Source organism: Ochotona curzoniae, unplaced genomic scaffold (genome assembly GCF_017591425.1).
Source record: "Ochotona curzoniae isolate NIBS_2020 unplaced genomic scaffold, NIBS_Ocur_1.0 contig_2692, whole genome shotgun sequence".
NCBI classification, from domain to species: Eukaryota; Metazoa; Chordata; class Mammalia; order Lagomorpha; family Ochotonidae; genus Ochotona; species Ochotona curzoniae.
The window spans coordinates 8,630,951-8,643,179 of NW_024465556.1; the positions used below are offsets into that span (position 1 = coordinate 8,630,951).

Below are 12,229 nucleotides of genomic sequence, written 5' to 3' on the forward strand. Positions count from 1 at the left end.
ATGGTCTTTATCTGTGTTTAAACAGAACCAAGGATGTGATCCTAATTAGTGGAAAATCTATCACAGAATTAACTTTTTAGAACTAAGTAACTATACTTTTATGTCTAGATCGTTTGTAAGCAGCTTTTATATTTGAAAATGCTGCACTATACAATTTCATGAAGTCTCTTTGGGTTCATGGTAGTTAATATTGAATCATGGGATAAGTGCTAGGGAAAAAATGACTTTTATATAAGACATACAAGTTTGATTTCCACTGTTTTACTCTCAACTCTTTGACTTCAAATATACACCAATATGAGGCAAACCTACAATAGATGGCTTGTTTTGAAATGTTACCTTTCCATATCAATATTTAGAATAAAATTTGGATTATGTAACATCTATTATGTAACATTGTAGTTAGACATTCTCCTTGAAATTCTACCTATCCATGAACCACGATATATAACTCAACAATTTTTTCTTCAGTAACTAGCTTCCACCTTAAACTTATTTTAAGCATAGAAGTACATTGATTTAAGTATAATGGAATCTCTTCAATAGAGGGACTTAGAAGTACACAGGCCTTGTTTCTAAGCCCAGCTGTTTCTGTGACCCAAGGCAAGTTGCCTAACAAACCTAAACTGTGGTAACACCTTTATACATATGTCATTACAGGCTGAACTAAATTCAAAGATGCATCCAAAAGATTCCCAGAACATAGAGGAGCCACCAAAAATACGTATTTTATTCAGTTTATCTAGTCCTTCACCCCACTTGTGTAGAACAGTATAGAGTGCAAATAACAGCAACTAGATGACCCCATGTGTGTCTTCCTGTATAGTACAAGTTCCCAGCACAAGACCAGGCACAATCTAAGTGCCCGATAGTATTTTAGAAATAGGTACAGGTAAAATGGATATGATTAATGTATACCTTTCTAATAACCCAGCTAGGGGAAAAAAAGAAAGTATTGCCCAACCCTCTTTTTTTTCTTCAAACATGTTTATGGAAAGCTAAAGTTTTTCTAAATGGGAATTTAAAACAAAACATACAGACACAAAATAATACATCATCTTGCCAGAGGAAAACTAAGAGACAAAGATTATGGGACTCATGAGTAATAAAGAAATAGTTATTCAATAATTAGAGTATAAAAGTGTGGAGAGCGGAGCTGCGCCTCAAAGATGGCACTTGTTGATCATTGTTTCATTGTACAAAGGTGGTAAACAGGTTTCGGGAAGTTACTGAGGATTGGGCCGAGCACGCAGGGAAGCTACGTGACCTAAGTTATGATTGGTGTGCTTGCCGCATGATGTGAGGAGCTGTGTATGGATTGGTTTGTGTAATGTAAAAAAAGTTGTGGGTAAAAAAGTGATTCAAAGAAGATTCCCCCAGGCGCACTTCAAGGCTATCGCTAGCATAATTTATATCTAACATGACCTTGTACTTGCTATAATTTTTCAAAGCCAAAAAAGTATTTGTTTTTGTGAGTTTTTCTTTTATTGAACCGGGGTACTTATTGAGGGGAGGAGTAAAGTACTATGATAATAACAGGGAACATACAGAATCAATCCAGTGGCAAGTTTTATTTCTTTATTCCTCTGCTCCTAAATATCATAGAACATCAAAGGACAAATGCTTACAACCTTTCCTACAAGTGAACCAAGCCTTCTAACAATCCTTGTCCAAAAAGGATAAGAGTTCAGACAGGGTGGTGGTCAGATGTGCCTTAAATGCTTACCTATTGAACCTGAGTTGTCCTAATTTCTTAAGGCTCAGGATGAAAATCTGTTTATTCTGATCAGTTGCACGTGCTCTTGTTATATTCATCTTGCAGAAAATGAGGCACAGAGAGGTTCAGTCAATTCTCACAGAGCACAGGGCCCTATGTGCCAGCATCCCAGCATCCAATCCCAGAAAATATTACTCTGTGCTCTTCATCATTGCACAGTGCTGCTTCTCACCCACCTACCTGTTCATCCACCTACCCACAGGCACCACTTTGCTTAAAACAGAGAGTTATGGTATCGTTTCTAGTTTCAAGGAACTTGGAGTATCCTGAGTGACAGTGGCACATGAACACATAGTGCAGAATGTCAATTATGCTAATGGATCAGGTTTGTTATAGGCCCAGAATCTATATATTCAATACAGTGGGGAACGGAGTGGGTTACCCTTATCGCAGAGTCCACACAATCCCATCCTGTAACATTTTAGCTGCTACAGGGCCAAATTCACTCGACCTGGCACCTTACATTATGGATCCCATTAGTATCAATGTGACTAGACCCTGGGAAAGCTTCTAAAATGCAAGGAAGCACCAAGCTTTCACAGCAAGAAATGATGCTGCCATTTCACATTTTCTGAAATTTGTTCCCACTTACATTGCTATAGTCCTAAAGGAGACTGCTGGGGTTTCATTATAACAAACCTGATGTTAAAAATATATACCATGGGAAAAATCAGTCAGGGGGTGGGAGTTCAGTGGGGCGGGAATCCCCAGAATTGTGGCATAATGTGTTAGGCTGCTTGCCTGCAACACTGGCATCCCAAGTGGGCACCGGTTCAAGTCCTGGCTGCTCTATTCCCAATCCAGTTCCCTGCTAATGTGCCTGAGAAAGTAGTAGGAGATGGCTCAAGGGCTCAGGCATCTGCGTCCATGTGGAACACGTGGACAAAGCGCCTGGCTCTTGGGTTTGGCCTAACCCAGAAGCAGGGCTCAAGCATCTGTGTCCATGTGGAACACGTGGACAAAGCTCCTGGCTCTTGGGTTTGGCCTAACCCAGAAGCAGGGCTCAAGCATCTGTGTCCATGTGGAACACGTGGACAAAGCTCCTGGCTCTTGGGTTTGGCCTAACCCAGAAGCAGCCACTGTGGCCATTTTGGAAGTGGACCAGCAGGTAGATGACCTCCCTCTCTCTGCAATTCTGAATTTCAAAAAATTAAGCAAATCTTTTTAAAAAGAAATGAAGATTCAAAAATTCTATGACCCAAATTTCAGCCTGAGTTCGTCATTTACTAAGTATATGACTTCATGTAAGTTAATTTCTATAAACCTTAATTTTATCTATGCAAAATAATACTTGATTCATTGGGAAAGTGTATGAAGAAATGTTAAAATAATGCATTGGAAGTACTCTGTACATTGTACTTCTCACACTGCTGTGTCATCATTATACCAGGGTGTGTTTGAGGATCTGAACTCCTGGTGGTGCTGGCTTCATTTTTATTAGCCATAACTAACAGAAAGGCAGGGAGAGAAAGAGGGGGGAGAAAGGGAAAGAGAGACAGAGATTGATTGGCTGATTGATTGATTGAGGGAGACAGAGAAAACATGTTAAGATAAAACAGTCTTATCTATTAGAGAAGAAAGGAAAAGCAGAAACACTACTATATTGGGTTAGTTAGAAACGTAAAGTTCACTATTTAAGGTTTCAGATAGCAAGGAAATAGTGTATTTCTGAGAAGATTTTCTGAAACTAGCCAGCTTTTAGGTGTAATTAGGGAAATATTAATGCCACACGCTACATAGATCATTTAATTCAGTAGTTAAGGGTCCAAGCTCGAGAGTTATGCTACCCAAATTGGAATCCTAGCTCTATCAATGATGAGCAGGGAAACTTAGGACAACCAGCTTAAAGGCTTCTGTCCATTCCTTCATTGGTAATATGGCATTGATTAAAAAAATAATTCTTGGTGGGACTACAGTGAAAATTAAATGAGCCTCTATTCCCAAAGTAATGTAAAACCCTGCTTCATGCATTATCAGTGGTCAATATACGTGCTGTAAGAAAATAAATGAACCTAGGAAATTTAATTCTTCATCTTCTTCAAGCAAGGAACTTGGCAGTTATCCTAGAATCTGATCTCTGTCTCTCCCTCTCCCCCTCCTTCACACACACACACACACACACACACACACACACACACACACACACACACCCCATTTACCAACTATTGCCAAGCTCTACCAAGTCTCCCCTGAAGTAGTTTTGAATGATGTGCCCCCTCTCCACCGGCAATCTCTCTGCCCCAGTTCAGACTCCCAGCATCTCATGGAAGACCATGAGAACTCTCCTGGGTACTGTCTCCATCACCCATGCCTGAGTGATGGCTGTAGACCATAACATTCTTCACAGTTCTCTATCACACCAGTGAAGTTCCCACCCCAACTCCCTGCCTTTAAGCAGAGTAATTTCCAAATCTTGTGCAATGGTCTGATCCTTGCCTGTGCTCCCTGTCCTACACTCAGGTCCTCTTGGCTGCAGGCACTCCAAAATACTCTTTGATCCCCACACTCTCCAGAGTGTCTCCTGCTTTCACCACTTAGGTCTTTGATTCTTGTCTTCTGCCCTCCTCACTTTGAAAGCTCAACTTCATTGAGAGGCTTCACCAAGCCCAGAGGAGCCACTTAGGGACTTTCTGTTGGCCCCTGTGGTCCCTTTATCATAGTGAATACATGCACATAGTTACATCCCACCACCCAGCTTTGCCAGTGGCTGTACTGCTGCTGCCATGTCACCTTTAGTTTGGGTTCCAATATGCAAAGCCACGCCTGGTCTACAGGAGATACTCAGTACGCATTCACTAAATGACTACTTGAATGCAAGAATAGCTGTATGAATGTGTCATCCACAACCAGGAAGGATGTTTATCATAGAATTAATTCTCACTTTGCTAAGTTACTAGCATGGTACCAAGTACACACATGAAGAAAAAACTGCATGGCCCAGGTCACTTCAAAGTTTTATTTCTTAAATAGGTTGTAGCAAATATATCTGAGCAGACTTTAATGCACTAAAAATAATAAGTAAATTAGAGTTTAATTCTCATATTAAAGTGCCCTTAGATACTTGAGAAAATTCTTGGAAAACAGATCTAAAAGATAAGTTTATTATGTGAAAAACTGAAACCCATGCATACAAGAGATCTTCAAAACATTCATAGAAAACACATATTATGCAAAAACCATGCATGTATTTCAAACTGTTTTTGCCCTAAAATAAACTTACATTTAAATTCTAGTTTTCTGTGAATGTTTTGAAGCACCCTCACTATTATACTTCAAGTTAAGGAGGGGGCGAAATATGGAGGCACACAGAAGCTAGTACCACAAAGGGAAGTGCAGGGAGTGCAGCTGGCACCACCAGAAGGCTTTGTGACTTCAAATCTTTACAGGTTGGCAGCAGGGTAAGGCATCTACTACCCACCTTGCATAGGGCAGGGACCCTGCTGGGAACCGGCAAGCAAACGAACAAATTGCCAAGTCAGGGTGGGGATCCAATACCAACCTGCCCATGGGTATTACGTCTGCCTTTGGCATCCTTCCCACCTGCTGCCAGCTCAAGTAACTCATCAGGCAAGGAGTGGGAAGAGGAAAATAAAACCTATCAGGGAGGAGAAACGGGAAAATATGGATGAGGGATGTTTCTAAGCATACTAGTCAGCAACTTCAAAAGTAGCTTCTCATTAAAACATCCCCTCCACCACACATGAAGTCAGAAACATTGATCATCAAAGATCAGGAGTTCTTCCACCTAAACCATTTCCTCTTAAGAAGTAAGAGCTAATCCTTTCCTTTGACACTCAAGTTTTTATGTCAAGGATAAAACACATCTTCATTAAAATTCAGCCAATTACAAATTCCTAGAAATTGTCTACTTTTGTGGACTGACACATTAAAAACAAACTATGGAACTTACTGGATTTTTTTTAAAGGCAGATTAAATGTGAAGTCAATGTTAAGTCCATATATGTGTTTTGATGATTATAAAATGAACTTAATATTCCATACCATATCACGCAATCCAGAAAGAGTCATCTTGGGCTTGCTCAAGCCTGAATTGCAGAAATTCTGAGGATCAAATTCCTTATTCAAATATTAAACATCTTTTGCCTGACAGTATAAAACAGGATCTTAGACACTTTGCAAGCTTTTTAAATTTTCTGATCTTTACTAGAGTATTTCCTAGTACATTTATGTAGTTGGAAGACCTTAGAGGATATTTCTGGCAATGAATAGAGCAACGTAATAACCCACCAAATATTTTAAAATCCCTTTTAAAATTGCTATGAGATCCACAATATGGAACAAAGTAGCCTACAAACCTTATATAGTTGGGAAAAAGTAGGCAAAAAGAAACTCGAAAGATTTCACTTTGAAGGGAATAAGGGCTACGTATGCTATGCCACTAAGTGAAATTCTAGACTGTATATCAACTAATTTCCTCTTAGTTTCGTGCATTAAAAGCGGTTCATGAAATATTCTGATTATATTTTATCTTCCATAATAATCATACATGGTATCTTTGATAGAGATTACATGCATTACAGGTATTTTGAGTTGGTAAGTACATCCACAACAAAAGTGTACTTCATGTGCCACTTTCTGGATGTGCTCTGTGAATATCCTGAGACCAAGATATTTAAATCTACTTGCACACTTAAAATACTGACATTTCTCCATGTTCCCTCCTAGGTGTTAAAAGATTTATATTGGACAGACGCTTTTATAACAAAGAAGTTGGGTCCACAAAGCATTTTTGTCAGCTCAATCAGACCGGAAACTCCTTTTGCCTCACCCCTTTCCCTCTTTTGCTTCCAAGAGAAACAGGACTCTGCTCAAGAGTGCAGCCTGGCTGGTGACTCGTTACATACAATAGCCACGTCAATGATGACTTCATACCTGGATGCACAAATCAGTCTCTTCTGGAAGGGTGGGGGAGGTACAGATGCATGCAGAGGAGCCAAGAGATGCTGACCTGCCAGCTCATATACCTCACGTAATGAGACCAGCAAAGGATGACAACGCTGTAACAAGCCCACTGTGCAAGGCTTCACAATATGCCCGTCTGCAGTTTCTTGGCCTAACTTTACACTTTAATGAAAATGGATTCAAGAAGTGTATTTACAGGATCACAGAATGGGGGAAACTTTCTACATTTAACGTATTGCAGCACAGCACAATTGCAGATCTCCACACTCCGTCTCCTAGAGTCTGCTCAAGGAACCAAAAGCAGAGATGCCTCTGCTAACAAATCCCCAACCCGGAAGAAAATGGCAAAGGTACCAAACCCAGTCACGGTCACTCCAAGGGAAAGGTGTGGGGTGTCAATGAAACCTGCATTGTCAATTAGAAAGCCTGTGCACTGATGGCCAGACCAAATTGTGAGTATCTTTCCCTTGGGAATTCTCACAAAGACACATAAAAATGCTTTATGAGCTGACTTCCTCATTCAGATCACTGAGTTGTAGTGCGTTTTTATTCAATGTCATGGAGGAAAAGTGTATCAGAGCCAGATTCCCCATGGGGTACCCAGGAGTCATTTTTAAGGGTAAAGCCATCAAACACCTAGAAAGTATTTTTCAGCTGTCATAAAATACCACTGACCTAGAGTGTTCTTCCTCTCGGCACACCGCCTCCCCCACTCAGCCTCCACCGCATTGGAATATCAGTAGGGGAATCATCAGTGCCCAAGCTTTGATTTTAAGCAGGCAGTGTTGAAAGCTGCAGGTCCCAGCCTTGCCACGGAATTCCTGCATTTAGGAAAATCACTCTCACCGAGCATGGAAAAAACAACCCTCCTGGGTTGTAGCCTTCCCCACCCCTCCTTTTTTCTTAACCTAGTAAAAGTTGTTTCTAGTGGCTTACTTCCACTGTATCATGAAACTAAAAACACTTTAAATAAAATAGGAGGCAAAGGAAAAGAAAGAGCAAGAAAAGCAAAGCAGGAAATGACTTTTACTGCTACATCTTAAGGTCACAGATCTGCCTGAGCAACGCACACATGTGATACAGTTCTAGCACAAAAGCTGTTTTTCCACGAGACAGCCCTCCTAGAAGTACAAAAGATGCCTTCTCTGGCCTCTGCCTTGAACCGAAGTCACGCTGGTCCATTTAACCTTGACCAGGCTCTGGAGAGAAAAGTACCTTGAACTCCTTCACAACACCTTTCTGTGCCATGGAAGCCTGCCCTGCCTATGTCAAGTGCAGCACACCTTCCGCAGAGCCCCGCATCACCCAGCCCACAGGAGAAAACCTCTCCTGGCCTTCCCCCTCTCATGGCTGGGGTCTGCCTTAAGGGTTCTATCATCTGTTCGCAATTTACACACCCAATTCACACCTCACATGGCATGTGAAAAGGGGCTTGAATGTACCCCTTATGCCAGGAGCAGACTAAAATTTAAAAAAAAAAAAAAAGAAGAATTTAGGCAAGACATATGCCCTGCATGCACAGCTACCTTTTTCTTCCGATCCCGGGACCGTTTGCGGTGTTTCTTTTTCTTCTCAGTCTCTTCTTCAGCATTGATTTCTAAATCCCTGTTCTTCTTTAGTTGTGAGGCTGCATGAGCCATAATGCATTAAAAAAGATGCTCAAGCACGAAGGGCTTCCTTGTCCAAGGTGATATCCTCAGGCACCTTTAATCAGGCGTCCAGCAGCATTCCGATCACTGGAGAGGGAAGGCTCCGACTTGAAGCAGGAAGACATTCAAAACGCCAAGATGCTGGAGGAGCTGAGGCTTTTAGAAACCAAGAGGACGGGGTCCAGACTTCATCCTGCACCTTCCTCTACCTGCACCTCTGTCGGAGAGCGCAGCCATCGTAATGCATTTACTGTAGTGAAGACAGCTGGGACCGGGGAAGCTCTGTTATGGCTGGATCCCCAGCCACCAGCTGGAAGTGTCTAAGTGACTCCTCGGAAGGGGGACTGCTGCAAAGGATGCTTCTCCGGAGGGAGAAAATCAAGAGTCACCACACAGGCAGAAGCAAAAATCCAGCGCTAATTCTGAAAACCTATTTTAGAATCCTTTGACAAAAAAGAAAGGGCTGCAATTTATACATCACCACTAGATCTGCACGGAGCATAATTTAACCCGTGGTTAGAATGGAGCAGCTCCTACTTTGGTTCAACTGCTGATGGTGACAAAATATATAAAAGAAGATTTCAGAAAAACACACTAGATTTTGCTACGGAGATCTTGACTGCATTATGTGGGAAAACAATGCATGCCTTGCCGCTCTCAACAGGGCATCCTTTATGCTGAGCGCTGAGGCTAAATGCATTTTGTGGAGAGGACTACAGAAGAGCTGGTTGTCTTTTACAAACAGCATGCTGATTACAACACATCACACAGAAAGACGTGAGCGTGTTGGTGCACAGAACAGATGTCTGATTCATGGGAGGTTCCCCAGGACTCTGCTCTCATGTGGTCTGCAGGGCAGAGAATGGCTGAAATGCAGATTGGGCTTTCAGATGAGGGTTTGCTTCAATCACCTTACTATTTTTGCCACCTGAGTCCTCAGTGACTGCAGCCTCTGAATATTCATGATGTGAAGTGAAGCTGCAGCCAGCCACAATGCTCAGGCCTGCTGGGGTCTTCTGTGAGGACGCACATGGTGGAAGAAATCTAAGTGGGAGATTATTCACACACGCAGGGTTTATAGTACTGGCTAAAGCCAGGAACTGCTGAAATGATAGACTGGGCCTAAGATACTTGGGTGGTGGTAAGAAACCCTAATTTCAGCAACAAAGATGAGCAGACAAAAATATAAGCCCATGATTTACTGTTGGAAAGATTTAATGTTTGTGCTTCTCATACTAACGTCTAACTTTGGAGGTCAGTGTACTTGACTTAGGAGTGCTGACCCCTGTGGTTTGTAAAAGATGGAGCACAAAGCCCAGCGAAGGCTACAAGGGTCCAGGTGGGGTTCTCTGGGGTCGTTCTTCAGTCCCAAGTGTGGGCTCTGGCCAAAAACGTCTTCTCTTTTTTTTCTGATTTGGAAATTAAAGGTATTTTCTTCTTTGTGGTATGCTTTACAATATCTGCTAGGTAGAGATGGAAAATGACCAGGGAGATTCATAGACTGTGGTGTTACCTTCCTCCCACTAACGGTCCTGATACTGTGAACCACATAATAAAACCCTCAGGAACCATGGTGCCCAAGGGCCTACTATGTGTATCGATGCTCGTGTGTGTATGTTCTAGACAAGCTCCCTCCATGAAGAGTTTCAGAAAGTTTTCCCACTGGCTACCAGGCAGAGGGGGAATTGGGGTGGGATAAAAGATGGAGAGCTAAAGATGACTCAGATCCAAAAGCTGACAAATCACATTTAGGTCTTTATAGGAAAATAAGTTTGCTTTTGCTTTTTTTTTCCGCCCCCCATCATTACTTTGAACCATAATAATAACAAGCAGTACAGGGAAAAGAACAAATTAGAACTTTCACATGCTTCTCCCTGCACAAATCATCGTGTGCTTTTGAGGAACATTCATCCAATTTCCCTTCCTAGTTTTCAACAAGTTGAAGAGGGCAGCCAGCTAAAACACTGGCTGGTTTCCCTCTGGCTCTGGGACATTCTTTTTTTCTTGGTTTATAGATGCTAATTATACTTTAAAAATACATCTATGAGTACTCTCAAGTCAAGGTAACTTCTCCATCAGAGGCTGGCAAAGCACTGTTTCCCCATGGATCTCTATCAGACACGCAAAGACAGAAAGGTGGAAAGTAAGCCCAGGTATATTTCAATGGGTTTCTAATTGTTTCCTCAAAATGTCTAGACATTCATAGTGCATCATGACGTTTATGATGTCATTGTGTGATTTTTTTCCTTGCCTTGGATTTTCTCCTATTTCAGCAAGTGGGTAGGTTATCAAAAATAAATTCTAACTCAGAGTATGCTTAGATTTCTTTCTTGCAGATAATGTGGGGTTTCTCTCCCATTTCTAACAAAACTAAAACTTCAATCAGTAACTACCAAGAAAAGGAGCCCTGCTAGGTAACAGACTTCAGTTGTCATGTTACCAAAGGGATGGAACCTTCATCCCTACCCACACACATCTCCACAAGTTACTCTCAAACTCCTTATGTAGTTAATCTCAACACAAAGGCATTAACTCAACAGAGACAGGAATGCTAGTTCCCCACTGCCCTCAAATTGAACTGACAGTTCTGTTAATAATTCTAGAAACTGAATCCTTATAATAGTTGAAGCCTAAACATAGAAATTTAAAATTTGATGGGATGTGGAGCAGACTGGACTAGTTTGCTGCACATACTGGCAAACCAGGGTAGGGCCAGGCCTGATGGGGGTTACTGTGAATTGCTCTGACTGAGTTGCAGCTCCCACTGGCTTATGTGAGGGCCGAGTATGTGCTGGGCAGAACCAGCAACACCCATTGGTTCTAGTGCAAGTTGGGGCTGAAAACAGAACCAACCCAGCAAGTGCAACCACCAGCTGATCGGGGCAATGGATCGTGCTGGGCCTTGTACTTGCTAGTACATACAAGAATCTGGTCTGGGAACACCTCAAAGTTTCTTTGGGGATCTCCCCAATCAAAATGGTGAACTCAGAACCCTAACCAAGAAAAGACGGAAGACAGAACAGGTCAATCAACTACCTCAGCTATATATTGGCAGCGAAATACTGGACAAATGGAGACTCTATGATGGACTATGTCAATCAGTGGATTCTTCAACGACCTCATCGTGCTTGGAGTGGTGAGATTGGCAGCGATTCATAACTGGTGAACTATCAAAATCACTTGAGCAAGTATCTCAGAGCATGCGCCACATCCAGGACCTGGGGTGGGTGGGAAACTGGGTCGGGTTTCTCCCTCAATATTCCCTTGATCTCACATATATATATATAGGAAATAATATGAAAATAATAGTCTTATCCACTTTCCTATAACCCTTGTACCATTTTACCCTATGTAAAGATTGTCAAAAATATAATAAAAAGAAAAAAAAAGAAAAATGGGTAAAAATGCCCATGCAATATTATATTACATTTAAACTAGCATAAAATTTTATTAACATTGCAGTTAATAAAAATCAATAAAATATTGTTTCATTTAAAAAAAGAAATTTAAAATTTGATTCTTGGACTACAGTGTTACCAAGCTTTTCCATTTGAAACTCAAATTCTCTTCTGGGAAAATACAGTTAGTATGAATATTCAAAGTAAAACTGATTGGCTGCTACAGGGTTCTGGTTCAGAGCAAGTGGCAGGTCCCTCCCCAACAACAAGAAGAGGATACAGACACCACACAATATGAAATAATAACACAAGGCTGAATCAGTCAATGGTCATTCATGTGGGGAATAACTTCTCTAATCCTATGTGCTGCCACTGGTCATAGGTGTGTAACAGACAGAATTTGCACAGGTTGAAGATGGGCTAAGCATGGAACATTGAAGCTACTGCAAGTACAGAAATAATAATTCCTATGGGTTATTTCC

General features: G+C 41.5%; 1 protein-coding gene across 1 annotated transcript in view; it reads right to left on the bottom strand.

Annotated features, from left to right (window-relative positions):
- Positions 1-8,340, bottom strand: part of ANK3 (ankyrin 3) — a 287,134-nt gene extending 278,794 nt beyond the window's left edge. Inside the window, exon 1 of the mRNA XM_040975812.1 lies at positions 8,227-8,340. Coding sequence (XP_040831746.1) covers positions 8,227-8,340 — 114 coding nt within the window. The remainder of the gene's footprint in view (positions 1-8,226) is intronic.
- Positions 8,341-12,229: the final 3,889 nt, after the last annotated feature.